The sequence below is a fragment of the Phyllobates terribilis genome, unplaced genomic scaffold, assembly GCF_046119375.1.
Source record: "Phyllobates terribilis strain yellow unplaced genomic scaffold, ASM4611937v1 Scaffold_7__3_contigs__length_470593459, whole genome shotgun sequence".
In the NCBI taxonomy this organism is placed as follows: domain Eukaryota; kingdom Metazoa; phylum Chordata; class Amphibia; order Anura; family Dendrobatidae; genus Phyllobates; species Phyllobates terribilis.
In genome coordinates, this window is record NW_027362767.1 from 10290000 (window position 1) to 10316603 (window position 26604).

Genomic DNA, 26604 nt, shown 5'->3' on the forward strand with positions numbered 1-26604 from the left:
GCTCCTCCCTCTTTATCTCTGCCCCCCTCTTTATCTCTGCTTCCCCCCCTCTTTATCTCTGCCCCCCTCTTTATCTCTGCCCCCTCCCTTTATTTCTGGCTCCCCCCTCTTTATCTCTGCTCCCCCCTCTTTATCTCTGTTTCCCCCCTCTTTATCTCTGCTCCCCCCTCTTTATCTCTGCTCCCCCCCTCTTTATCACTGCTCCCCCCCCTCTTTATCTCTGCCCCCCCCCCTCTTTATCTCTGCTCCCCCCTCTTTATCTCTGCTCCTCCCTCTTTATCTCTGCCCCCTCTTTATCTCTGTTTCCCCCTCTTTATCTCTGCTCCCCCCCTCTTTATCTCTGCTCCCCCCTCTTTATCTCTGCTCCCCCTCTTTATCTCTGCTCCCCTCTTATCTCTGCTCCCCCCTCTTATATCTTGCTCCTTCCCTCTTTATCTCTGCTCCCCCTCTTTATCTCTGCTCTCCCCCCCTTTATCTCTGCTCCCCCTTCTTTATCTCTGCTCCCCCCTCTTTATCTCTGCTCCCCCCCTCTTTATCTCTGCTCCCCCCTCTTTATCTCTGCTCCCCCCCTCTTTATCTCTGCTCCCCCCTCTTTATCTCTGCTCCTCCCCTCTTTATCTCTGCTCCCCCCTCTTTATCTCTGCTCCCCCCTCTTTATCTCTGTTTCCCCCCTCTTTATCTCTGCTCCCCCCTCTTTATCTCTGCTCCCCCTCTTTATCTCTGCTCCCCCCTTTATCTCTGCTCCCCCCCTCTTTATCTCTGCTCCCCCCTCTTTATCTCTGCTCCCCCCTCTTTATCTCTGCTCCCCCCTCTTTATCTCTGTTTCCCCCCTCTCTGTTTCCCTTTATCTCTGCTCCCCCCCTCTTTATCTCTGTTTCCCCCCTCTTTATCTCTGCTCCCCCCTCTTTATCTCCTGCTCCCCCCCTCTTTATCTCTGCTCCCCCCTCTTTATCTCTGCTCCCCCTCTTTATCTCTGCTTCCCCCTCTTTATCTCTGCTCCCCCCCTCTTTATCTCTGTTTCCCCCCTCTTTATCTCTGCTCCCCCCCTCTTTATCTCTGCTCCCCCCCTCTTTATCTCTGTTTCCCCCTCTTTATCTCTGCTCCCCCCTCTTTATCTCTGCTCCCCCCTCTTTATCTCTGCTCCCCCCCTCTTTATCTCTGCTCCCCCCTCTTTATCTCTGCTTCCCCCTCTTTATCTCTGCTCCCCCCCCTCTTTATCTCTGTTTCCACCCTCTTTATCTCTGCTCCCCCCTCTTTATCTCTGCCCCCCCTCTTTATCTCTGCTCCCCCCTCTTTATCTCTGTTTCCCCCTCTTTATCTCTGCTCCCCCCTCTTTATCTCTGCTCCCCCCTCTTTATCTCTGCTCCCCCCCTCTTTATCTCTGCTTCCCCCTCTTTATCTCTGCTCCCCCTCTTTATCTCTGTTTCCCCCTCTTTATCTCTGTTTCCCCCCCTCTTTATCTCTGTTCCCCCCCTCTTTATCTCTGCTCCCCCCTTTATCTCTGCTCCCCCCCTCTTTATCTCTGCTCCCCCCTCTTTATCTCTGTTTCCCCCCTCTTTATCTCTGCTCCCCCCTCTTTTATCTCTGCTCCCCCCTCTTTATCTCTGCTCCCCCCCTCTTTATCTCTGCTCCCCCCTCTTTATCTCTGCTCCCCCCTTCTTATCTCTGCTCCCCCCTCTTTATCTCTGCCCCCCCCTCTTTATATCTGTCCCCTCTTTATCTCTGCTCCCACCTCTTTATCTCTGCTCCCCCCTCTTTATCTCTGCTCCCCCCTCTTTATCTCTGTTTCCCCCCTCTTTAATATCTGTCCCCTCTTTATCTCTGTTTCCCCCCTCTTTATCTCTGCTCCCCCCCTCTTTATCTCTGCTCCCCCCCCTCTTTATCTCTGCTCCCCCCTCTTTATCTCTGCTCCCCCCTCTTTATCTCTGCTCCCCCCCTCTTTATCTCTGCTCCCCCCCTATTTATCTCTGTTTCCCCCCTCTTTTCTCTGCTACCCCCTCTTTATCTCTGCTCCCCCCCTCTTTATCTCTGCTGCTCCTGTCTTTATCTCTGCTCCCCCCTCTTTATCTCTGTTTCCCCCCTCTTTATCTCTGCTCCCCCCCTCTTTATCTCTGCTCCCCCCTCTTTATCTCTGCTCCCCCCTCTTTATCTCTGCTCCCCCCTCTTTATCTCTGCTCCCCCCTCTTTATCTCTGCTCCCCCCTCTTTATCTCTGCTCCCCCCTCTTTATCTCTGCTCCCCCCCTCTTTATCTCTGCTCTCCCCCTCTTTATCTCTGCTCCCCCCTCTTTACTCTGCTCCCCCCTCTTTATCTCTGTTTCCCCCCTCTTTATCTCTGCTCCCCCCTCTTTATCTCTGCTCCCCCCTCTTTATCTCTGCTCCCCCCTCTTTATCTCTGCTCCCCCCTCTTTATCTCTGCTCCCCCCTCTTTATCTCTGCTCCCCCCTCTTTATCTCTGCTCCCCCCTCTTTATCTCTGCTTCCCCCCTCTTTATCTTGCTCCCCCTCTTTATCTCTGCTCCCCCCTCTTTATCTCTGCTCCCCCCTGCTTTATCTCTGCTCCCCCCTCTTTATCTCTGCTCCCCCTCTTTATCTCTGCTCCCCCCTCTTTATCTCTGCTTCCCCCCCTCTTTATCTCTGCTCCCCCCCTCTTTATCTCTGCTCCCCCCTCTTTATCTCTGCTCCCCCCTCTTTATCTCTGCTCCCCCCCTCTTTATCTCTGCTCCCCCCTCTTTATCTCTGCTCCCCCCCTCTTTATCTCTGCCTCCCCCCTCTTTATCTCTGCTCCCCCCCCTCTTTATCTCTGCTCCCCCCTCTTTATCTCTGCTCCCCCCCTCTTTATCTCTGCTCCCCCCTCTTTATCTCTGTTTCCCCCCTCTTTATCTCTGCTCCCCCTCTTTATCTCTGTCCCCCTCTTTATCTCTGTTTCCCCCCTCTTTATCTCTGTTCCCCCTTCTTATCTCTGCTCCCCCCTCTTTATCTCTGCTCCCCCCTCTTTATCTCTGCTCCCCCCTCTTTATCTCTGCTCCCCCCCTCTTTATCTCTGCTCCCCCCTCTTTATCTCTGTTTCCCCCCTCTTTATCTCTGCTCCCCCCTCTTTATCTCTGCTCCCCCCTCTTTATCTCTGCTGCTCCTGTCTTTATCTCTGCTCCCCCCTCTTTATCTCTGTTTCCCCCCCTCTTTATCTCTGCTCCCCCCCTCTTTATCTCTGCTCCTCCCCTCTTTATCTCTGCTCTCCCCCCTCTTTATCTCTGCTCCCCCCTCTTTATCTCTGCTCCCCCTCTTATCTCTGCTTTGTCTGCTCCCCCCTCTTTATCTCTGTTCCCCCCTCTTTATCTATGCTCCCCCCTCTTTATCTCTGCTCCCCCCTCTTTATCTCTGCTGCTCCTGTCTTTATCTCTGCTCCCCCCTCTTTATCTCTGTTTCCCCCCTCTTTATCTCTGCCCCCCCCTCTTTATCTCTGCTCCCCCCCTCTTATCTCTGCTCTCCCCCTCTTTATCTCTGCTCCCCCCCTCTTTATCTCTGCTCTCCCCCCTCTTTATCTCTGCTCCCCCCCTCTTTATCTCTGCTCCCCCTCTTTATCTCTGTTTCCCCCCTCTTTATCTCTGCTCCCCCCTCTTTATCTCTGCTCCCCCCTCTTTATCTCTGTTTCCCCCCTCTTTATATCTGTCCCCTCTTTATCTCTGCTCCCCCCCTCTTTATCTCTGCTCCCCCCCTCTTTATCTCTGCTCTCCCCCCTCTTTATCTCTGCCCCCCCTCTTTATCTCTGCTCCCCCCTCTTTATCTCTGTTTCCCCCCTCTTTATCTCTGCTCCCCCCTCTTTATCTCTGCTCCCCCCTCTTTATCTCTGTTTCCCCCCTCTTTATATCTGTCCCCTCTTTATCCTGTTTCCCCCCTCTTTATCTCTGCTCCCCCCCTCTTTATCTCTGCCCCCCTCTTTATCTCTGCTCCCCCCCTCTTTATCTCTGCTCCCCCCTCTTTATCTCTGCTCCCCCCCTCTTTATCTTTGCTCCCCCCTCTTTATCTCTGCTCCCCCCCTCTTTATCTCTGTTTCCCCCCTCTTTATCTCTGCTCCCCCCTCTTTATCTCTGCTCCCCCCTCTTTATCTCTGCTGCTCCTGTCTTTAATCTCTGCTCCCCCCTCTTTATCTCTGTTCCCCCCTCCTTTATCTCTGCTCCCCCCTCTTTATCTCTGCTCCCCCCCTCTTTATCTCTGCTCCCCCCTCTTTATCTCTGCTCCCCCCTCTTTATCTCTGCTCCCCCCTCTTTATCTCTGCTCCCCCCCTCTTTATCTCTGCTCTCCCCCCTCTTTATCTCTGCTCCCCCCCTCTTTATCTCTGCTTCCCCCTCTTTATCTCTGCTTCCCCCCTCTTTATCTCTGCTCCCCCCTCTTTATCTCTGCTCCCCCCCTCTTATCTCTGCTCCCCCCCTCTTTATCTCTGCTCCCCCCTCTTTATCTCTGCTCCCCCCTCTTTATCTCTGTTTCCCCCCTTTATCTCTGCTCCCCCCCCTTTCTCTGCCTCCCCCCCCTCTTTATCTCTGCTCCCCCTCTTTATCTCTGCTCCCCCTCTTTATCTCTGCTCCCCTGCTTTATCTCTGCTCCCCCCCCTCTTTATCTCTGCTCCCCCCCCTCTTTATCTCTGCCCCCCCCCTCTTTATCTCTGCTCCCCCCTCTTTATCTCTGCTCCCCCCTCTTTATCTCTGCTCCCCCCCTCTTTATCTCTGCTCCCCCCTCTTTATCTCTGCCCCCCCCCTCTTTATCTCTGCCCCCCCTCTTTATCTCTGCTCCCCCCTCTTTATCTCTGCTCCCCCCTCTTTATCTCTGCTCCCCCCTCTTTATCTCTGTTTCCCCCCTCTTTATCTCTGCCCCCCCCTCTTTATCTCTGTTTCCCACCTCTTTATCTCTGTTTCCCCTCTTTATCTCTGTTTCCCCCCTCTTTATCTCTGCTCCCCCCTCTTTATCTCTGCTCCCCCCCTCTTATCTCTGTTTCCCCCTCTTTATCTCTGCTCCCCCCTCTTTATCTCTGCTCCCCCCTCTTTATCTCTGCTTCCCCCCCTCTTTATCTCTGTTTCCCCCTCTTTATCTCTGTTTCCCCCCTCTTTATCTCTGTTTCCCCCCCTCTTTATCTCTGCCCCCCCCTTTATCTCTGCTCCCCTCTCTTTATCTCTGCTCCCCCCTCTTTATCTCTGCTCCCCCCCTATTTATCTCTGTTCCCCCCTCTTTATCTCTGCTCCCCCCTCTTTATCTCTGCCCCCCCCTCTTTATCTCTGCTGCCTCCCTGTCTTTATCTCTGCTCCCCCTCTTTATCTCTGTTTCCCCCCTCTTTATCTCTGCTCCCCCCTCTTTATCTCTGCTCCCCCCTCTTTATCTCTGCTCCCCCCTCTTTATCTCTGCTCCCCCCTCTTTATCTCTGCTCCCCCCTCTTTATCTCTGCTCTCCCCCCTCTTTATCTCTGCTCCCCCCCTCTTTATCTCTGCTCCCCCCTCTTTATCTCTGTTTCCCCCCTCTTTATCTCTGCTCCCCCCTCTTTATCTCTGCTCCCCCCTCTTTATCTCTGTTTCCCCCCCTCTTTATATCTGTCCCCTCTTTATCTCTGTTTCCCCCCTCTTTATCTCTGCTCCCCCCTCTTTATCTCTGCTCCCCCCCTCTTTATCTCTGCTCCCCCCTCTTTATCTCTGCTCCCCCTCTTTATCTCTGCTCCCCCCCTCTTTATCTCTGCTCCCCCCCTCTTTATCTCTGTCCCCCCCTCTTTATCTCTGTTTCCCCCCTCTTTATCTCTGCTCCCCCCCTCTTTATCTCTGCTCCCCCTCTTTATCTCTGCTGCTCCTGTCTTTATCTCTGCTCCCCCCTCTTTATCTCTGTGTCCCCCCTCTTTATCTCTGCTCCCCCCCTCTTTATCTCTGCTCCCCCCTCTTTTATCTCTGTTTCCCCCTCTTTATCTCTGCTCCCCCCTCTTTATCTCTGTTTCCCCCTCTTTATCTCTGTTTCCCCCCTCTTTATGTCTGTTTCCCCCCTCTTTATCTCTGCTCCCCCCTCTTTATCTCTGCTCCCCCCTCTTTATCTCTGCTCCCCCTCTTTATCTCTGCTCCCCCTCTTTATCTCTGTTCCCCCCCTCTTTATCTCTGTTCCCCCCCTCTTTATCTCTGTTTCCCCCCTCTTTATCTCTGTTTCCCCCTCTTTATCTCTGCTCCCCCCTCTTTATCTCTGTTCCCCCCCTCTTTATCTCTGTTTCCCCCCTCTTTATCTCTGCTCCCCCCTCTTTATCTCTGCTCCCCCCTCTTTATCCTTCCCCCTCTTTTCTCTGCCTTCCCCCCCTCTTTATCTCTGTTCCCCCCTCTTTATCTCTGCTCCCCCCCTCTTTATCTCTGTTCCCCCTCTTTATCTCTGTTTCCCCCCTCTTTATCTCTGTCCCCCCTTTTTATCTCTGCTCCCCCCTCTTTATCTCTGTTTACCCCCTCTTTATCTCTGTTTCCCCCTCTTTATCTCTGCTCCCCCTCTTTATCTCTGTTTCCCCCCTCTTTATCTCTGTTCCCCCCCTCTTTATCTCTGCTCCCCCTCTTTATCTCTGCTCCCCCCCCCTCTTTATCTCTGCCCCCCCCCTCTTTATCTCTGCTCCCCCCTCTTTATCTCTGCTCCCCCCTCTTTATCTCTGTTCCCCCCTCTTTATCTCTGTTTCCCCCCTCTTTATCTCTGCTCCCCCCTCTTTATCTCTGCTCCCCCCCTCTTTATCTCTGTTTCCCCTTCTTATCTCTGTTTCCCCCTTTTATCTCTGTTTCCCTCCCTCTTTATCTCTGCTCCCCCCTCTTTATCTCTGTTTCCCCCCTCTTTATCTCTGTTCCCCCTCTTTATCTCTGCTCCCCCCTCTTTATCTGTTTCCCCCCTCTTTATCTCTGTTCCCCCCTCTTTATCTCTGCTCCCCCCTCTTTATCTCTGTTCCCCCTCTCTTATCTCTGCTCCCCCCCCTTTATCTCTGTCCCCCCTCTTTATCTCTGTTCCCACCTCTTTATCTCTGTTTTCCCCCTCTTTATCTCTGCTCCCCCCTCTTTATCTCTGTTTCCCCCTCTTTATCTCTGTTCCCCCCTCTTTATCTCTGCTCCCCCCCTCTTTATCTCTGGTTCCCCCTCTTTATCTCTGCTCCCCCCTCTTTATCTCTGCTCCCCCCCTCTTTATCTCTGTTTCCCCCTCTTTATCTCTGCTCCCCCCTCTTTATCTCTGTTTCCCCCCTCTTTATCTCTGTTCCCCCTCTTTATCTCTGCTCCCCCTCTTTATCTCTGTTTCCCCCCTCTTTATCTCTGCTCCCCCCCTCTTTATCTCTGTTCCCCCCTCTTTATCTCTGCTCCCCCCTCTTTATCTCTGTTCCCCCCTCTTTATCTCTGTTTCCCCCTCTTTATCTCTGCTCCCCCCTCTTTATCTCTGTTTCCCCCCTCTTTATCTCTGTTCCCCCCTCTTTATCTCTGCTCCCCCCCTCTTTATCTCTGTCTCCCCCCCTCTTTATCTCTGCTCCCCCCCTCTTTATCTCTGCTCCCCCCCTCTTTATCTCTGCTCCCCCCCTCTTTATCTCTGTTTCCCCCCTCTTTATCTCTGTTCCCCCCTCTTTATCTCTGCTCCCCCCTCTTTATCTCTGTTCCCCCCCTCTTTATCTCTGCTCCCCCCTCTTTATCTCTGCTCCCCCCTCTTTATCTCTGCTCCCCCCTCTTTATCTCTGCTCCCCCCTCTTTATCTCTGTTCCCCCCCTCTTTATCTCTGCTCCCCCCTCTTTATCTCTGCTCCCCCCCTCTTTATCTCTGTTTCCCCCCTCTTTATCTCTGCTCCCCCTCTTTATCTCTGCTCCCCCTCTTTATCTCTGTTTCCCCCCTCTTTATCTCTGCTCCCCCCTCTTTATCTCTGTTTCCCCCCTCTTTATCTCTGTTTCCCCCTCTTTATCTCTGCTCCCCCTCTTTATCTCTGTTTCCCCCCTCTTTATCTCTGTTCCCCTCTTTATGTCTGCTCCCCCCCTCTTTATCTCTGTTTCCCCCCTCTTTATCTCTGCTCCCCCCATCTTTATCTCTGTTTCCCCCCTCTTTATCTCTGCTCCCCCCTCTTTATCTCTGCTCCCCCTCTTTATCTGTTTCCCCCCTCTTTATCTCTGTTTCCCCCCTCTTTATGTCTGCTCCCCCTCTTTATCTCTGCTCCCTCTTTATCTCTGTCCCCCCCTCTTTATCTCTGCTCCCCCCTCTTTATCTCTGCTCCCCCCTCTTTATCTCTGCTCCCCCCCTCTTTATCTCTGTTTCCCCCCTCTTTATCTCTGTTCCCCCCTCTTTATCTCTGCTCCCCCCTCTTATCTCTGTTTCCCCCCTCTTTATCTCTGCTCCCCCCTCTTTATCTCTGTTTCCCCCCTCTTTATCTCTGCTCCCCCCCTCTTTATCTCTGTTTCCCCCCTCTTTATCTCTGTTCCCCCCTCTTTATCTCTGCTCCCCCCTCTTTATCTCTGCTCCCCCTCTTTATCTCTGTTTCCCCCCCTCTTTATCTCTGCTCCCCCCTCTTTATCTCTGCTCCCCCCTCTTTATCTCTGTTCCCCCTCTTTATCTCTGCTCCCCCCTCTTTATCTCTGTTTCCCCCCTCTTTATCTCTGCTCCCCCCTCTTTATCTCTGTTTCCCCCCTCTTTATCTCTGCTCCCCCCTCTTTATCTCTGTTTCCCCCCTCTTTATCTCTGTTTCCCCCCTCTTTATCTCTGCTCCCCCCTCTTTATCTCTGCTCCCCCCTCTTTATCTCTGTTCCCCTCTTTATCTCTGCTCCCCCCTCTTTATCTCTGTTTCCCCCCTCTTTATCTCTGCTCCCCCCTCTTTATCTCTGTTTCCCCCCCTCTTTATCTCTGTTTCCCCCCTCTTTATCTCTGCTCCCCCCTCTTTATCTCTGCTCCCCCCCTCTTTATCTCTGTTTCCCCCCTCTTTATCTCTGTTCCCCCCTCTTTATCTCTGTTTCCCCCCTCTTTATCTCTGCTCCCCCCCTCTTTATCTCTGTTCCCCCCTCTTTATCTCTGCTCCCCCCCTCTTTATCTCTGTTCCCCCCCTCTTTATCTCTGCTCCCCCCTCTTTATCTCTGCTCCCCCCTCTTTATCTCTGTTCCCCCCTCTTTATCTCTGCTCCCCCCTCTTTATCTCTGTTTCCCCCCTCTTTATCTCTGCTCCCCCCTCTTTATCTCTGTTTCCCCCCTCTTTATCTCTGCCCCCCCCTCTTTATCTCTGTTTCCCCCCTCTTTATCTCTGCTCCCCCCTCTTTATCTCTGCTCCCCCCCTCTTTATCTCTGCTCCCCCCCTCTTTATCTCTGTTCCCCCCCTCTTTATCTCTGTTTCCCCCCTCTTTATCTCTGCCCCCCCCTCTTTATCTCTGTTTCCCCCCTCTTTATCTCTGCTCCCCCCTCTTTATCTCTGCTCCCCCCCTCTTTATCTCTGCTCCCCCCTCTTTATCTGTTTCCCCCCTCTTTATCTCTGTTTCCCCCCTCTTTATCTCTGTTTCCCCCCTCTTTATCTCTGCTCCCCCTTTCTCAGCCTTCTCTTTTCCCGGGGTCTCTGTTTCCCCCTTCCCCCAGCGCGGTTCACTGCGGGCGCTTAGTTTAGCGGACAAGAGCGGGTTAATTACGAGCCGTAGTCTCGCCGGTGATTGGTCAGGAGGCGCGCTGCTATTTGCATACCACGCCCAGCGGGCAGTCAGAGCTCCTGAGCGCACCTGAGCGGCGCAGTCCGTGCGGGCACCTGGCGGGTGCGGGAGTCACCGGGCGACATGGAGCCAAGTGCGGACTGGACGAGGAGCGGCTGCCGGGAGCTGGGACCATGAGCCCCGAGCGCCTGGCGCTGCGCTGAGACGATGCGCCCTGGCTGCGCGCCGGCTGCGCTTCCGCTCTGGTCGCTACTGTGGATTTGTGTTCTGAGCACCTCTGCCCGGACCTACCACGGAGGGAGAGCGCACCATCACCCGGAGCCCGTCTCCATATACCGGACGCCCAGCGCCCTGCGCGGAGGACACGGTGCGTGCAGCATGGCAGGAGGGGAAGCTGGACAGGTGACTGCGGAGGGGGGCGCTGGGGATGGACAGGTGACAGCGGAGGGGGACCCTGATGATGGACAGGTGACTGCGGAGGGGGACCCTGATGATGGACAGGTGACTGCGGAGGGGGGCTCTGGGGATGGACAGGTGACAGCGGAGGGGAACCCTGATGATGGACAGGTGACTGCGGAGGGGGGCTCTGGGGATGGACAGGTGACAGCGGAGGGGTAGCCTGGGGATGGACAGGTGACTGCGGAGGGGGACGCTGGGGATGGATAGGTGACTGCGGAGGGGGACCCTGGGGATGGATAGGTGACTGCGGAGCTGGACCCTGGGGATGGACAGGTGACTGCGGAGGGGGACCCTGGGGATGGACAGGTGACTGCGGAGGGGGGCTCTGGGGATGGACAGGTGACAGCGGAGGGGGACCCTGATGATGGACAGGTGACTGCGGAGGGGGGCTCTGGGGATGGACAGGTGACAGCGGAGGGGTAGCCTGGGGATGGACAGGTGACTGCGGAGGGGGACGCTGGGGATGGACAGGTGACTGCGGAGGGGGACCCTGGGGATGGATAGGTGACTGCGGAGCTGGACCCTGGGGATGGACAGGTGACTGCGGAGGGGGACCCTGGGGATGGATAGGTGACTGCGGAGGGGGACCCTGGGGATGGACAGGTGACAGCGGAGCGGGACCCTGCGGATGGGCCGGTGACTGCGGAGGGGGACCCTGGGGATGGACAGGTGACAGCGGAGCGGGACCCTGCGGATGGGCCGGTGACTGCGGAGGGGGACCCTGGGGATGGACAGGTGACAGCGGAGCGGGACCCTGGGGATGGACAGGTGACAGCGGAGCGGGACCCTGGGGATGGACAGGTGACTGCCGAGCGGGACCCTGGGGATGGATAGGTGACTGCGGAGGGGGACCCTGCGGATGGGCCGGTGACTGCGGAGGGGGACCCTGGGGATGGACAGGTGACAGCGGAGCGGGACCCTGGGGATGGACAGGTGACTGCCGAGCGGGACCCTGGGGATGGACAGGTGACTGCCGAGCGGGACCCTGGGGATGGACAGGTGACTGCGGAGGGGGACCCTGGGGATGGGCCGGTGACTGCGGAGGGGGACCCTGGGAATGGACAGGTGACTTGGGAGGTGATAGACACTGACTGTAGTGGATCCAGGGGAAGAGCTGATTGCATGGAGATCCTGGTGTATAGCAGATGATGGTTGGGGTACACAGCGGCTGCGGTGGGTGGTGGGGTACACAGACATGCAGGTGGGACGGTGCCTTGTGGTTGCTGCACACACTGTACTTTGGGGCAGCAAACGTTACAGCTATTATTTTGGGGTCCGGTTGAGGCTGATGGACGTACAGTAAGTTGGCCAGCTGTTGTTGCCCCTGCTTTGCCAGCCCTGCTGTGTGGACTGGGGTTGCCCGTGGGCTCATGAAACTTCTGTTCTCTGCGCCGGCACTAATCTCCCTCACACATGGCTGCCTCATCATCTTTGCGGGGCATTGTGTCTGCTTATTGCTGCTTCTTGCCGTTATGCCCCAGAGACCCCCGTGTGGAGGTCTGAGGACGTCCCGTGAGACCAGAAGACGCCTCCTGCGCTCTCCCTCCACGTCTGTTCTTCTTGCCCCCTTCCCTTTTGCAGCTTTGTCTCTTCTCCGCTTCTCTCGGACATTGATGGCTGGTGATGACAGAACGGCCCTCACATCAGCTTCCATTCGTGTGACTGTGTGTGGCCAGCGGTGGCCCCAGGAGCTCGCAGCCTGAGTATCACTCCTACTATCCCAACCTCCGTATGGCAGAAAGTATCACTCCCATCATCCTTGTGCCCAGGAGCTCAGCCTCCAGTAACAGGAGTAGCGGGTTGGCTCGGTGAGGCGGCTCTGCTCCTGAAGTCCTGACACTGTTCCTGATCCTCCGCTCTGGATCCTGGGGAGCATCAGCCTCCATGTAATTCTCCTCATCTCCTAACTCTATGAATATAAATGAGCGGAGCCGCAGCTAATGACACTGAGCCCAGGACAGGAGGCGAGAAGTGGTCCCCCCTGGGTGGTCCGTAATAGACATCCAGCAGGCACCAGACGTACGATGCTGCACCTCTGTGCCCCCATTACCTCCCCAATATGTCTGATCTGCATCCCGCCACTTCGCTTTCTGGCAGCTCTTTTCCCCACACTCTCCCGTCTGCGCAGCACACCCTCTGCCCTTTTGTGGGCGCTCTCCTTGTATAATCTGAAGCCCCTGTTGATGGCTGGTCATTAGTCTACTCGCTATGTGTAGATTGCTCCCAGTGCAGTATGTGAAGGGTTAAGGTGCTGTGGACAGTGGCGCCCCCCACTGTCAGCTGCCTCCTTTTCATCAGACTGTTATTTATCCCCTTTGATAAAGTGACAAGATCATTGCCACGTGTTCAGTATCGGAGCGGTGAGACGTTCTGCATAATTGACCGTGTTCCCTGCTCTTTAATGGCTCTGTGTTGTCAGGATGGATTTGTATCTGCACAAAGGGTTAATGGATGTCACAGGAAATGGACAGGAGTGACCGGCACATTTGACCCAGAGCAAACATCGGGGTCTGGCTGCGAACCGTGACCCCATCTGGAGGCAGCAGAAAATCCTCGTGTGACGGGCGGAGTGCGCGGTTAATTGCCTCTGGCATTTATTATTAGGGTCATTGTTGTAAAGTGTATAACAAGGGGTGGCGGGGTGCATAGTGATGGGGTGAGGGGTGAATATTGGGGTGTACAACGGGGAGTGAAGGGGTGTATAGTGATGGGGTGAAGGGTGTATAACTGGGCTGGCGGGGTGTATATTGGGGGTGGCGGGGTGTATAACGGGGGAGGGGCAGTATTGTGTATAGTGATAGGGTGAGGGGGTGTATAATGAGGGGAGTGGGGGGGTGTATAGTGATAGGGTGAGGGGTGTATAACGGGTGGTGGGGTATATAGTGATGGGGTGAGGGATGTATATCGGGGGGTATAGTGATGGGGTGAGGGGTTTATATCAGGGGGTATAGTGATAGGGTGAGGGGTGTATATCGGGGGGTATAGTCATAGGGTAAGGGGTGTATATCGATAGGGTGAGGGGTGTTATAATGGGGGGTATAGTGATGGAGTGAGGGGTGTATAACGGGGGTATAGTGATGGGGTGAGGGATGTATACTGATGGGGTGAGGGGTGTATAACGGGGGTATAGTGATGGGGTGAGGGGTGTATAACGGGGGTATAGTGATGGGGTGAGGGTGTATAACGGGGGGTATAGTGATGGGGTGAGGGGTGTATATCGGGGGGTATAGTGATGGGGTGAGGGGTGTATATCGGGGGGTATAGTGATGGGGTGAGGGGTGTATATCGGGGGTATAGTGATGGGGTGAGGGGTGTATAACGGGGTATAGTGATGGGGTGTATAACGGGGGGTATAGTGATGGGGTGAGGAGTGTATAGGGGGTATAGTGATGGGGTGAGGGGTGTATAATGGGGGTATAGTGATGGGGTGAGGGGTGTATACTGATGGGGTGAGGGGTGTATAACGGGGGGTATAGTGATGGGGTGATGGGTGTATATCGGGGGTATAGTGATGGAGTGAGGGATGTATAGTGATGGGGTGAGGGGTGTATAATGGGGGTATAGTGATGGGCTGAGGGGTGTATACTGATGGGGTGAGGGGTGTATAACGGGGGTATACTGATGGGATGAGGGGTGTATAACTGGGGGTATAGTGATGGAGTGAGGGCTGTATAACGGGGGTATAGTGATGGGGTGAGGGGTGTATAATGGGGGTATACTGATGGGGTGAGAGGTGTATACTGATGGGGTGAGGGGTGTATAACGGGGGGTATACTGATGGGGTAAGGGGTGTATAACGGGGGGGTATAATGATGGGTGTATATTGGGGGGTATAGTGATGGGGTGAGGGGTGTATAGTGATGGGGTGAGGGGTGTATAATGGGGGGTATGGTGAGGGGTGTATAATAGGGGGGTATGGTGAAGGGTGTATACTGATGGGGTGAGGGGTGTATAACGGGGGGTATAGTGATGGGGTGAGGGGTGTATAACGGGGGTATACTGATGGGGTGAGGGGTGTATAACGGGGGGTATAGTGATGTGGTGAGGGGTGTATAACGGGAGTATAGTGATGGGGTGAGGGGTGTATAACGGGGGATATAGTGATGGGGTGATGGGTGTATATCGGGGGTATAGTGATGGGTGTATATCGGGGGTATAGTGATGGAGTGAGGGGTGTATACTGATGGGGTGAGGGGTGTATAACGGGGGTATAGTGATGGGGTGAGGGGTGTATAACGGGGGGTATAGTGATGGGTGTATATCGGGGGTATAGTGATGGGTGTATATCGGGGGTATAGTGATGGAGTGAGGGGTGTATACTGATGGGGTGAGGGGTGTATAACGGGAGTATACTGATGGGGTGAGGGGTGTATAACGGGGGGTATAGTGATGGGTGTATATCGGGGGTATAGTGATGGGTGTATATCGGGGGTATAGTGATGGAGTGAGGGGTGTATAACAGGGAGGGGCAGTGGTGTGTGTACTGGGGGGGTAGCCATGTAGTAATAGAGGGGGTCTCCATTATAGCATGTAACGCCTTCTAGCAATGTCTCATTAATGTCGATGCCGTTCTGCCAGGAGTCTTCACATCGTTTGTTTTCTGTGGACCGCTAGCCCCCGTTATCGGGGCTCACATGTGTGGACAGCCTCTCCCCCGTGTGCTCCCGCTGGGGCTCATGCCATGCCTGGCCGTACAGGTGAGCTGTGTGGCTAACGCCTGGACTTCTGGGTGGCCCAGCAGACAACGGAGGCTGCCGGGTCGGAGGCAGAAACGCTGTAGGGCGTAGGGTTACTGCTGTCACAGGGACGTGGCTGTCACTGGCAGCTCCCTGCCAGGCATTCCAGCTTTATGGAGATGGTTTAGAGGCCGTTTCAGACGACTTCATCTTCTCCCACCAGAGGATTCGTGGTGTTGGGTTATACAATATTGAAGCTGTAAATCCATCGTGGACGACTCTGCTCATCCTCGCCTCCTCCAGGGACGCTGTGACTGATTCCTCCCCAGTCCGGCGCGGCTGCGCTGCCTCATAGACCTGGCGTCCCGCTGTTCCCAGGGGCTCCAGTCCGTTACCTGACAATAATGCTGATTATTCGATTGCCGACTCGGCAGGTGCAACAACCTAACCTGCCTGCAGTATGTCCGCCAGAGGGGGGCGCTGCTTCAGTATCGAGGGAGTCTGGATAGAAGTAAGGAGAAGCCAAACTGCCCCCTGGAAACAATTTAGAAGGCTATATATAATATACACACAGCGCCTTGAAAAAGTTTTCATACCCTGTGAACTTTTCCTCATTCTTCACGTTACACCACAAATGTAAATGTATGTTATTGGGATTTTCTGTGACACAACACAAAGCAATGCATATTTGTGACGTGTAAAGGAAACGATACCAGGTGTACTAATTATTATAAAAATATTAATCCGAACATTGCGAGGTATTTGTGTGTGTCTGTGTGTATATATATATATATTACAGTACAGACCAAAAGTTTGGACACACCTTCTCATTTAAAGATTTTTCTGTATTTTCATGACTATGAAAATTGTACATTCACACTGAAGGCATCAAAACTATGAATTACCACATGTGGAATTATATACTTAACAAAAAAGTGTGAAACAAGTGAAAATATGTCTTATATTCTAGGGTCTTCACAGTAGCCGCCTTTTGCTTTGATGACTGCTTTGCACACTCTTGCCATTCTCTTGATCAGCTTCATGTGTCTGATGATCTCCTCTCTTGTCAGGGCCTCTTCACACACGACAGGTTTGCTGCAGACGTTTCTGTGATTTCTGGGCCTGCGGTTATCCGTGTGATTGCCGTTTAGACTACGCTGATCAGATAAACAGAGATGAGATCTGCATCATGTGAATTTACTCTTGTGACATCTTTCTTTCCGTCTGAATCAGAGGCTTTCTTGTTGTCTGCGGTCAGGGGGCCTCGGCACATCACATGGACTCACGTGGCCGGCACGTTCTGGTGTCCCCGTGTACGGACCGGCCCGGGTCATCGGCCGCTGCTCTGCAGCAGATGTGCTGGTCAGTAATTACACAGGTCTGCAAGGCTAAAATTGTTTGAAAAGTAAAAGGTGATTTTTTTTTTTTTAAACTTTCGATCTCTGAACTCAGTAAAAAATATCGAAAAAATTCCATCGTGCAGTTTTTTCACAAGAACTGACTCAATAGGATTTTTCCTACACCATACTTTGACCCCTTTGCGTGACTGGGAGATAATTTTGGTGTCATTAGATTGGTTAGAAATAAATGGACGCTGTGCTGCGATTGGCTGCTGTGGGCAGAGATGATTTTCTTATCTCAGCTTCCAAAGAGTATATCAATAGTATCCAATCAGAGCACAGCTTTCATTTTACCTCAGCGGTATAAGAACTGAAAGCTGCGCTGTGATTGGTTGCTGTGGGCAGTAAAGGCAGATTTCCTTGTTGACAGTTTATAAGAGGGTGGCAGCGCCGCTCACCACGGTAGACAGTTTATAAGAGGGTGGCAGCGCCGCTCACCACGGTAGACAGTTTATAAGAGGGTGGCAGCGCTGCTCACCACGGTAGACAGTTTATAAGAGGGTGGCAGCGCCGCTCACCACGGTAGACAGTTTATAAGAGGGTGGCAGCGCCGCTCACCACGGTAGACAGTTTATAAGAGGGTGGCAGCGCCGCTCACCACGGTAGACAGTTTATAAGAGGGTGGCAGCGCTGCTCACCACGGTAGACAGTTTATAAGAGGGTGGCAGCGCCGCTCACCACGGTAGACAGTTTATAAGAGGATGGCAGCGCCGCTCACCACGGTAGACAGTTTATAAGAGGGTGGCAGCGCTGCTCACCACGGTAGACCGTTTATAAGAGCGTGCACCACGGTATACAGTTTATAAGAGGATGGCAGCGCTGCTCACCACGGTAGACAGTTTATAAGAGGGTGGCAGCGCCGCTCACCACGGTAGACAGTTTATAAGAGGGTGGCAGCGCTGCTCACCACGGTAGACAGTTTATAAGAGGATGGCAGCGCTGCTCACCACGGTAGACCGTTTATAAGAGCGTGCACCACGGTAGACAGTTTATAAGAGGATGGCAGCGCTGCTCACCACGGTAGACAGTTTATAAGAGGGTGGCAGCGCCGCTCACCACGGTAGACAGTTTATAAGAGGGTGGCAGCGCCGCTCACCACGGTAGACAGTTTATAAGAGGGTGGCAGTGCTGCTCACCACGGTAGACAGTTTATAAGAGGGTGGCAGCGCCGCTCACCACGGTAGACAGTTTATAAGAGGGTGGCAGCGCCGCTCACCACGGTAGACAGTTTATAAGAGGGTGGCAGCGCCGCTCACCACGGTAGACAGTTTATAAGAGGGTGGCAGCGCCGCTCACCACGGTAGACAGTTTATAAGAGGGTGGCAGCGCCGCTCACCACGGTAGACAGTTTATAAGAGGGTGGCAGCGCCGCTCACCACGGTAGACAGTTTATAAGAGGGTGGCAGCACTGCTCACCACGGTAGACCGTTTATAAGAGGATGGCAGCGCCGCTCACCACGGTAGACAGTTTATAAGAGGGTGGCAGCACTGCTCACCACGGTAGACCGTTTATAAGAGGATGGCAGCGCCGCTCACCACGGTAGACAGTTTATAAGAGGGTGGCAGCGCTGCTCACCACGGTAGACCGTTTATAAGAGCGTGCACCACGGTATACAGTTTATAAGAGGATGGCAGCGCTGCTCACCACGGTAGACAGTTTATAAGAGGATGGCAGCGCTGCTCACCACGGTAGACCGTTTATAAGAGCGTGCACCACGGTAGACAGTTTATAAGAGGATGGCAGCGCTGCTCACCACGGTAGACAGTTTATAAGAGCGTGGCAGCGCTGCTCACCACGGTAGACAGTTTATAAGAGGGTGGCAGCGCCGCTCACCACGGTAGACAGTTTATAAGAGGGTGGCAGCGCCGCTCACCACGGTAGACCGTTTATAAGAGGGTGGCAGCGCTGCTCACCACGGTAGACCGTTTATAAGAGGATGGCAGCGCCGCTCACCACGGTAGACAGTTTATAAGAGGGTGGCAGCGCTGCTCACCACGGTAGACCGTTTATAAGAGCGTGCACCACGGTATACAGTTTATAAGAGGATGGCAGCGCTGCTCACCACGGTAGACAGTTTATAAGAGCGTGGCAGCGCTGCTCACCACGGTAGACCGTTTATAAGAGCGTGCACCACGGTAGACAGTTTATAAGAGGATGGCAGCGCTGCTCACCACGGTAGACAGTTTATAAGAGGATGGCAGCGCTGCTCACCACGGTAGACAGTTTATAAGAGCGTGGCAGCGCTGCTCACCACGGTAGACCGTTTATAAGAGCGTGCACCACGGTAGACAGTTTATAAGAGGATGGCAGCGCTGCTCACCACGGTAGACAGTTTATAAGAGGATGGCAGCGCTGCTCACCACGGTAGACAGTTTATAAGAGCGTGGCAGCGCTGCTCACCACGGTAGACCGTTTATAAGAGCGTGCACCACGGTAGACAGTTTATAAGAGGATGGCAGCGCTGCTCACCACGGTAGACCGTTTATAAGAGGGTGGCAGTGCTGCTCACCACGGTAGACAGTTTATAAGAGGGTGGCAGCGCCGCTCACCACGGTAGACAGTTTATAAGAGGGTGGCAGCGCTGCTCACCACGGTAGACCGTTTATAAGAGCGTGCACCACGGTAGACAGTTTATAAGAGGATGGCAGCGCTGCTCACCACGGTAGACCGTTTATAAGAGGGTGGCAGTGCTGCTCACCACGGTAGACAGTTTATAAGAGGGTGGCAGCGCCGCTCACCACGGTAGACAGTTTATAAGAGGGTGGCAGCGCTGCTCACCACGGTAGACCGTTTATAAGAGCGTGCACCACGGTAGACAGTTTATAAGAGGATGGCAGCGCTGCTCACCACGGTAGACCGTTTATAAGAGGGTGGCAGTGCTGCTCACCACGGTAGACAGTTTATAAGAGGGTGGCAGCGCCGCTCACCACGGTAGACAGTTTATAAGAGCGTGGCAGCGCTGCTCACCACGGTAGACCGTTTATAAGAGCGTGCACCACGGTAGACAGTTTATAAGAGGATGGCAGCGCTGCTCACCACGGTAGACAGTTTATAAGAGGATGGCAGCGCTGCTCACCACGGTAGACAGTTTATAAGAGCGTGGCAGCGCTGCTCACCACGGTAGACCGTTTATAAGAGCGTGCACCACGGTATACAGTTTATAAGAGGATGGCAGCGCTGCTCACCACGGTAGACAGTTTATAAGAGGATGGCAGCGCTGCTCACCACGGTAGACAGTTTATAAGAGCGTGGCAGCGCTGCTCACCACGGTAGACCGTTTATAAGAGCGTGCACCACGGTATACAGTTTATAAGATGATGGCAGCGCTGCTCACCACGGTAGACAGTTTATAAGAGCGTGGCAGCGCTGCTCACCACGGTAGACCGTTTATAAGAGCGTGCACCACGGTAGACAGTTTATAAGAGGATGGCAGCGCTGCTCACCACGGTAGACCGTTTATAAGAGGGTGGCAGTGCTGCTCACCACGGTAGACAGTTTATAAGAGGGTGGCAGCGCCGCTCACCACGGTAGACAGTTTATAAGAGGGTGGCAGCGCTGCTCACCACGGTAGACCGTTTATAAGAGGGTGGCAGCGCCGCTCACCACGGTAGACAGTTTATAAGAGGGTGGCAGCGCTGCTCACCACGGTAGACAGTTTATAAGAGGGTGGCAGCGCTGCTCACCACGGTAGACAGTTTATAAGAGGGTGGCAGCGCTGCTCACCACGGTAGACCGTTTATAAGAGGGTGGCAGCGCCGCTCACCACGGTAGACCGTTTATAAGAGGATGGCAGCGCTGCTCACCACGGTAGACCGTTTATAAGAGGGTGGCAGCGCTCCTCACCACGGTAGACCGTTTATAAGAGGGTGGCAGTGCTGCTCACCACGGTAGACAGTTTATAAGAGGGTGGCAGTGCCGCTCACCACGGTAGACAGTTTATAAGAGGGTGGCAGCGCTGCTCACCACGGTAGACCGTTTATAAGAGGATGGCAGCGCTGCTCACCACGGTAGACAGTTTATAAGAGGGTGGCAGCGCCGCTCACCACGGTAGACAGTTTATAAGAGGGTGGCAGCGCCGCTCACCACGGTAGACAGTTTATAAGAGGGTGGCAGCGCCGCTCACCACGGTAGACAGTTTATAAGAGGGTGGCAGGGCCGCTCACCACGGTAGACAGTTTATAAGAGGGTGGCAGCGCTGCTCACCACGGTAGACCGTTTTTAAGAGGATGGCAGCGCTGCTCACCACGGTAGACCGTTTATAAGAGCGTGCACCACGGTAGACAGTTTATAAGAGGATGGCAGCGCTGCTCACCACGGTAGACAGTTTATAAGAGGATGGCAGCGCTGCTCACCACGGTAGACAGTTTATAAGAGCGTGGCAGCGCTGCTCACCACGGTAGACAGTTTATAAGAGCGTGGCAGCGCTGCTCACCACGGTAGACCGTTTATAAGAGCGTGCACCACGGTAGACAGTTTATAAGAGGATGGCAGCGCTGCTTACCACGGTAGACCGTTTATAAGAGGGTGGCAGCGCCGCTCACCACGGTAGACAGTTTATAAGAGGGTGGCAGCGCCGCTCACCACGGTAGACAGTTTATAAGAGGGTGGCAGCGCTGCTCACCACGGTAGACCGTTTATAAGAGGGTGGCAGCGCTGCTCACCACGGTAGACCGTTTATAAGAGGGTGGCAGCGCTGCTCACCACGGTAGACCGTTTATAAGAGGGTGGCAGTGCTGCTCACCACGGTAGACAGTTTATAAGAGGGTGGCAGCGCCGCTCACCACGGTAGACCGTTTATAAGAGCGTGCACCACGGTATACAGTTTATAAGAGGATGGCAGCGCTGCTCACCACGGTAGACAGTTTATAAGAGGATGGCAGCGCTGCTCACCACGGTAGACAGTTTATAAGAGCGTGGCAGCGCTGCTCACCACGGTAGACCGTTTATAAGAGGATGGCAGCGCCGCTCACCACGGTAGACCGTTTATAAGAGGATGGCAGCGCCGCTCACCACGGTAGACAGTTTATAAGAGGGTGGCAGCGCCGCTCACCACGGTAGACAGTTTATAAGAGGGTGGCAGCGCCGCTCACCACGGTAGACAGTTTATAAGAGGGTGGCAGCGCTGCTCACCATGGTAGACAGTTTATAAGAGGGTGGCAGCGCCGCTCACCACGGTAGACAGTTTATAAGAGGGTGGCAGCGCCGCTCACCATGGTAGACAGTTTATAAGAGGGTGGCAGCGCCGCTCACCACGGTAGACAGTTTATAAGAGGGTGGCAGCGCTGCTCACCATGGTAGACAGTTTATAAGAGGATGGCAGCGCTGCTTACCACGGTAGACAGTTTATAAGAGGGTGGCAGCGCCGCTCACCACGGTAGACAGTTTATAAGAGGGTGGCAGCGCCGCTCACCACGGTAGACAGTTTATAAGAGGGTGGCAGCGCTGCTCACCACGGTAGACCGTTTATAAGAGGATGGCAGCGCCGCTCACCACGGTAGACAGTTTATAAGAGGGTGGCAGCGCCGCTCACCACGGTAGACAGTTTATAAGAGGGTGGCAGCGCCGCTCACCACGGTAGACAGTTTATAAGAGGGTGGCAGCGCTGCTCACCATGGTAGACAGTTTATAAGAGGGTGGCAGCGCCGCTCACCACGGTAGACAGTTTATAAGAGGGTGGCAGCGCCGCTCACCATGGTAGACAGTTTATAAGAGGGTGGCAGCGCCGCTCACCACGGTAGACAGTTTATAAGAGGGTGGCAGCGCTGCTCACCATGGTAGACAGTTTATAAGAGGGTGGCAGCGCCGCTCACCACGGTAGACAGTTTATAAGAGGGTGGCAGCGCCGCTCACCACGGTAGACAGTTTATAAGAGGGTGGCAGCGCCGCTCACCACGGTAGACAGTTTATAAGAGGGTGGCAGCGCCGCTCACCACGGTAGACAGTTTATAAGAGGGTGGCAGCGCCGCTCACCATGGTAGACAGTTTATAAGAGGGTGGCAGCGCCGCTCACCACGGTAGACAGTTTATAAGAGGGTGGCAGCGCTGCTCACCATGGTAGACAGTTTATAAGAGGGTGGCAGCGCCGCTCACCACGGTAGACAGTTTATAAGAGGGTGGCAGCGCCGCTCACCACGGTAGACAGTTTATAAGAGGGTGGCAGCGCCGCTCACCACGGTAGACAGTTTATAAGAGGGTGGCAGCGCTGCTCACCATGGTAGACAGTTTATAAGAGGGTGGCAGCGCCGCTCACCACGGTAGACAGTTTATAAGAGGGTGGCAGCGCCGCTCACCATGGTAGACAGTTTATAAGAGGGTGGCAGCGCCGCTCACCACGGTAGACAGTTTATAAGAGGGTGGCAGCGCTGCTCACCATGGTAGACAGTTTATAAGAGGGTGGCAGCGCCGCTCACCACGGTAGACAGTTTATAAGAGGGTGGCAGCGCCGCTCACCACGGTAGACAGTTTATAAGAGGGTGGCAGCGCCGCTCACCACGATTCCTTTCAGTATTTAGTGGTTGTGGTGGACTAAGCTTCTTCTTCTAACAACGTGATCAGAATGGCTACAAATGGGTGTCGTAATTCACCCAACAACTTTTGCTAAATTTTTGGTTTTGTAGTTAAGAAACAACAAAAGAACATTACAGACTTTGTTAGACAATGTGTATTCTGCGTAATGTGGTGTAAAACCAGGTGATCAGGACAAGTTGTGGGCCCCACATGTTGTGTCTTTTGTTTGTGCCGAAGAACTGAGACAGTGGTGTAAAGGAAAGGAAGAGCTTTCGTTTTGGCCGCCGATCTGGAGGAACTGGGAAATCATAGTGATGACTGCTACTGTTGTACGTGCAGCGTGGAGGGATTCAACCTTAAAAATGAGAAGGTAATGATATACCCGGACCTCCCGTCAGCCATTGGCCCTCTGCCTCACGGTCCAGTAATACCTTATCCCTTTACCATCCAGAAGATTCAGACCATGAAGAGCAGAATGCTGACGAAGACTTTCACTCTGGTCCCAGTGAGCCACGGCTTTTTTTCACAGCTCAAATGAAATGATTTAGTCAGGGACTTGGACCTTCTTAAACATTCTGCAGAACTTTGAGGCTGTAGGCTAAAGGAAAAGAACCTGCTCGCTCCTGGTACCTGTACTTCATGGTACAGAAGCAGAGAAAAGGAAATTCTTCTCAAGACGGTGCTCTACTGTATTGCAGTGATGTTCTTGGGCTGATGAAAAAATTTAACATTGGGTAAATTGTGAGCCAGTGGAGACTCTTTTTAATGATTCATCCAAAAAAAAAAGTCTAAAAGCTGTGCTGCTGCACAATGGCAGCACGTATGCTTCAGTGCCTGTATGCATTCTGTGCACTAGAGGAAAGCTATGAGAATTTAGACTTTATTCTCAAGAAACTACGAGGATCAAGGATGGTCAATATGTGGTGATCTGAAAGTTCTCTCTTTGCTCCTTTGGCAACAAGGGGGATACCTGAAGTACCCATGCTTTTTGTGTGAATGGGACAGCCAGGATGGGACTCATCACTGGAGCCAAAAAATCATATAACGGTAGAGTTGGAAGGGACCTCTGGGTCATCTGGTCCAACCCCCCTGCTCAATGCAGGATTCACTAAATCATCTCAGACAGATGTCTGTTCAGCCTCTGTGTGAAGACTTCCTTTGAAGGAGAACTCACCACCTCTTGAGGCCGCCTGTTCCACTTATTGCTCACCCTCAATGTCAAAAAGTGTCTTCTAATATCTAATCTGTATCTTCTCCCTTTCAGTTTCATCCCTTTGCTTCTAGTCTGTCTTTGTGCTAATGAGAATAAAGCTGATCCTTCTACAGTGTGACAGCCCTTGAGATATTTCTAGTCAGCTATTAAGTCTCCTCTCAGTCTTCTCTTTTGCAAGCTAAACATTCCCAAATCCTGTAACCATTCCCCATAGGACATTATTTGGAGACCGGTCACCATTCTGGTCGCTCTTCTCTGAACTTGCTCCAGTTTCTTCATGTCTTTTTTTTTTAAGATGTGGCTCCTAGAACTGGACATTGTATTCCAGATGAGGTCTGACCAAGGAGGAGTAGAGGGGTATAACTACTTCATGTGATCTAGGCCGGGTGCTTCTGTTAATACATCCCAGAATTGTATTTGCCTTTTTTGCTGCTGCATCACACTGTTGACTCATGTGTAGTCTGCGATCTATTAGTATACCCAAGTCTCTTTCACACGTGCTGTTGCTTAGCCCTATTCCTCCCATTCTGTATATGCTTTTTTTCATTCAGATGTTGAACTTTGTATTTCTCCCTGTTATAAACCATTCTGTTAGTTTCTGCCCACAGTTCCAGTTTGTTTCGATCTTTTTGAATCCTCTCTCTCTTCTCTAGTATAAGTGATCCCTCCTAGCTTTGTGTCATCAGCAAATTTAATCAGTTTACCCTCAATTCCTTCATCTAAATCATTGATAAAGATGTTGAACAGCACAGGGCCCAGGACAGAGCCTTGTGGTGTCTCCACTTGAGACATCCTTCCAACTAGTTGGCCAACGAGAACATCTTTGTAACCTGTACTCAAGAACATAGTTGCGGAAAGTTTAGTTGATCACACTAAAGTTCTCCTGCCACCACTCCACATTAAGCTTGGACTGATTAAGCAGTTTGAAGGCTCAACCCAAAGAAGAAAAGACTTTCAGGGACTGTTCGAAGCAAAACTGAAGGAAGGCATTTTTGTGGGTCCGGATATTCGGAAACTCCATGAAGGACGATGTATTCAAAACAAAAATGAAAGCTGTTGAGAAAAGGGACTAGGTTTCTTTTAAATAAGTTGTGAAGAAATTTCTAGGTAACAACAAAGATCCAAAATGTAAGTCCATCGTGGACAACATGCTGAAACGTTTCAAAGCCGTGGGTTGTCTGATGAATTTGAAGTTACATTTTTTACATTCCCATTTGGACTTTCCTGAAAATCTTGGTGCTGTTAATGAAGAGCAAGGAGATTTCATCAGGATATCAGGGAGATGGAACGACGATACCAAGGTAGATGGAACGTGAACATGATGGGGGACTACTACTGGATGTTTCACAGAGAAGATCTGCAGGATGTCTATAAAAGGAAAGGGATCAAGAGAAGAGCCACACACCTTCCATAAGAGGAAATGGATCAAGAGAAGATCCGCGCGCCTTCTATAAGTGGAAAGGGATCAAGAGGAGATCCGCACGCCTTCTATAAGAGGAAATGGATCAAGAGGAGATCCGCACGCCTTCTATAAGTGGAAATGGATCAAGAGGAGATCCGCACGCCTTCTATAAGTGGAAAGGGATCAAGAGGAGATCCGCACACCTTCCATAAGAGGAAAGGGATCAAGAGGAGATCCGCACACCTTCTATAAGAGGAAAGGGATCAAGAGGAGATCCGCACGCCTTCTATAAGTGGAAAGGGATCAAGAGGAGATCCGCACGCCTTCTATAAGTGGAAAGGGATCAAGAGGAGATCCGCACGCCTTCTATAAGAGGAAATGGATCAAGAGGAGATCCGCACACCTTCTATAAGAGGAAAGGGATCAAGAGGAGATCCGCACACCTTCTATAAGAGGAAAGGGATCAAGAGGAGATCCGCACACCTTCTATAAGAGGAAAGGGATCAAGAGGAGATCCGCACGCCTTCTATAAGTGGAAAGGGCTCAAGAGGAGATCCGCACGCCTTCTATAAGTGGAAAGGGATCAAGACAAAGATCCACAGGCCTTCTATAAGTGGAAAGGGATCAAGAGGAGATCCGCACACCTTCTATAAGAGGAAAGGGATCAAGAGGAGATCCGCACGCCTTCTATAAGAGGAAAGGGATCAAGAGGAGATCCGCACGCCTTCTATAAGTGGAAAGGGCTCAAGAGGAGATCCGCACGCCTTCTATAAGTGGAAAGGGATCAAGACAAAGATCCACAGGCCTTCTATAAGTGGAAAGGGATCAAGAGGAGATCCGCACGCCTTCTATAAGAGGAAAGGGATCAAGAGGAGATCCGCACGCCTTCTATAAGTGGAAAGGGATCAAGAGGAGATCCGCATGCCTTCTATAAGTGGAAAGGGATCAAGAGCAGATCCGCACGCCTTCTATAAGTGGAAAGGGATCAAGACAAAGATCCACAGGCCTTCTATAAGTGGAAAGGGATCAAGAGGAGATCCGCACGCCTTCTATAAGAGGAAAGGGATCAAGAGGAGATCCGCACGCCTTCTATAAGAGGAAAGAGATCAAGAGGAGATCCGCACGCCTTCTATAAGTGGAAAGGGATCGAGAGGAGATCCGCACACCTTCCATAAGAGGAAATGGATCAAGAGAAGATCCGCACGCCTTCTATAAGTGGAAAGGGATCAAGAGGAGATCCGCACACCTTCCATAAGAGGAAATGGATCAAGAGAAGATCCGCGTGCCTTCTATAAGTGGAAAGGGATCAAGAG

At 52.7% G+C, this 26604-nt stretch overlaps 1 protein-coding gene and 1 long non-coding RNA gene across 4 annotated transcripts in view; one reads left to right on the plus strand and one right to left on the minus strand.

Annotated features, from left to right (window-relative positions):
• The first annotated feature begins 9655 nt into the window (after window positions 1-9655).
• The window catches only part of NRXN3 (neurexin 3), a 124249-nt gene continuing 107300 nt past the window's right edge, over window positions 9656-26604 (plus strand). For both annotated transcript variants that reach the window (XM_073638145.1, XM_073638146.1), the window contains exon 1: window positions 9656-10000. In XM_073638145.1, the coding sequence (XP_073494246.1) occupies window positions 9841-10000 (160 nt within the window). In that variant the 5' untranslated portion in view covers window positions 9656-9840. The remainder of the gene's footprint in view (window positions 10001-26604) is intronic.
• The window catches only part of LOC141153408 (uncharacterized), a 32685-nt gene continuing 21830 nt past the window's right edge, over window positions 15750-26604 (minus strand). For both annotated transcript variants that reach the window (XR_012247298.1, XR_012247297.1), the window contains exon 3: window positions 15750-16156. This is a non-coding gene — a long non-coding RNA (uncharacterized lncRNA). The remainder of the gene's footprint in view (window positions 16157-26604) is intronic.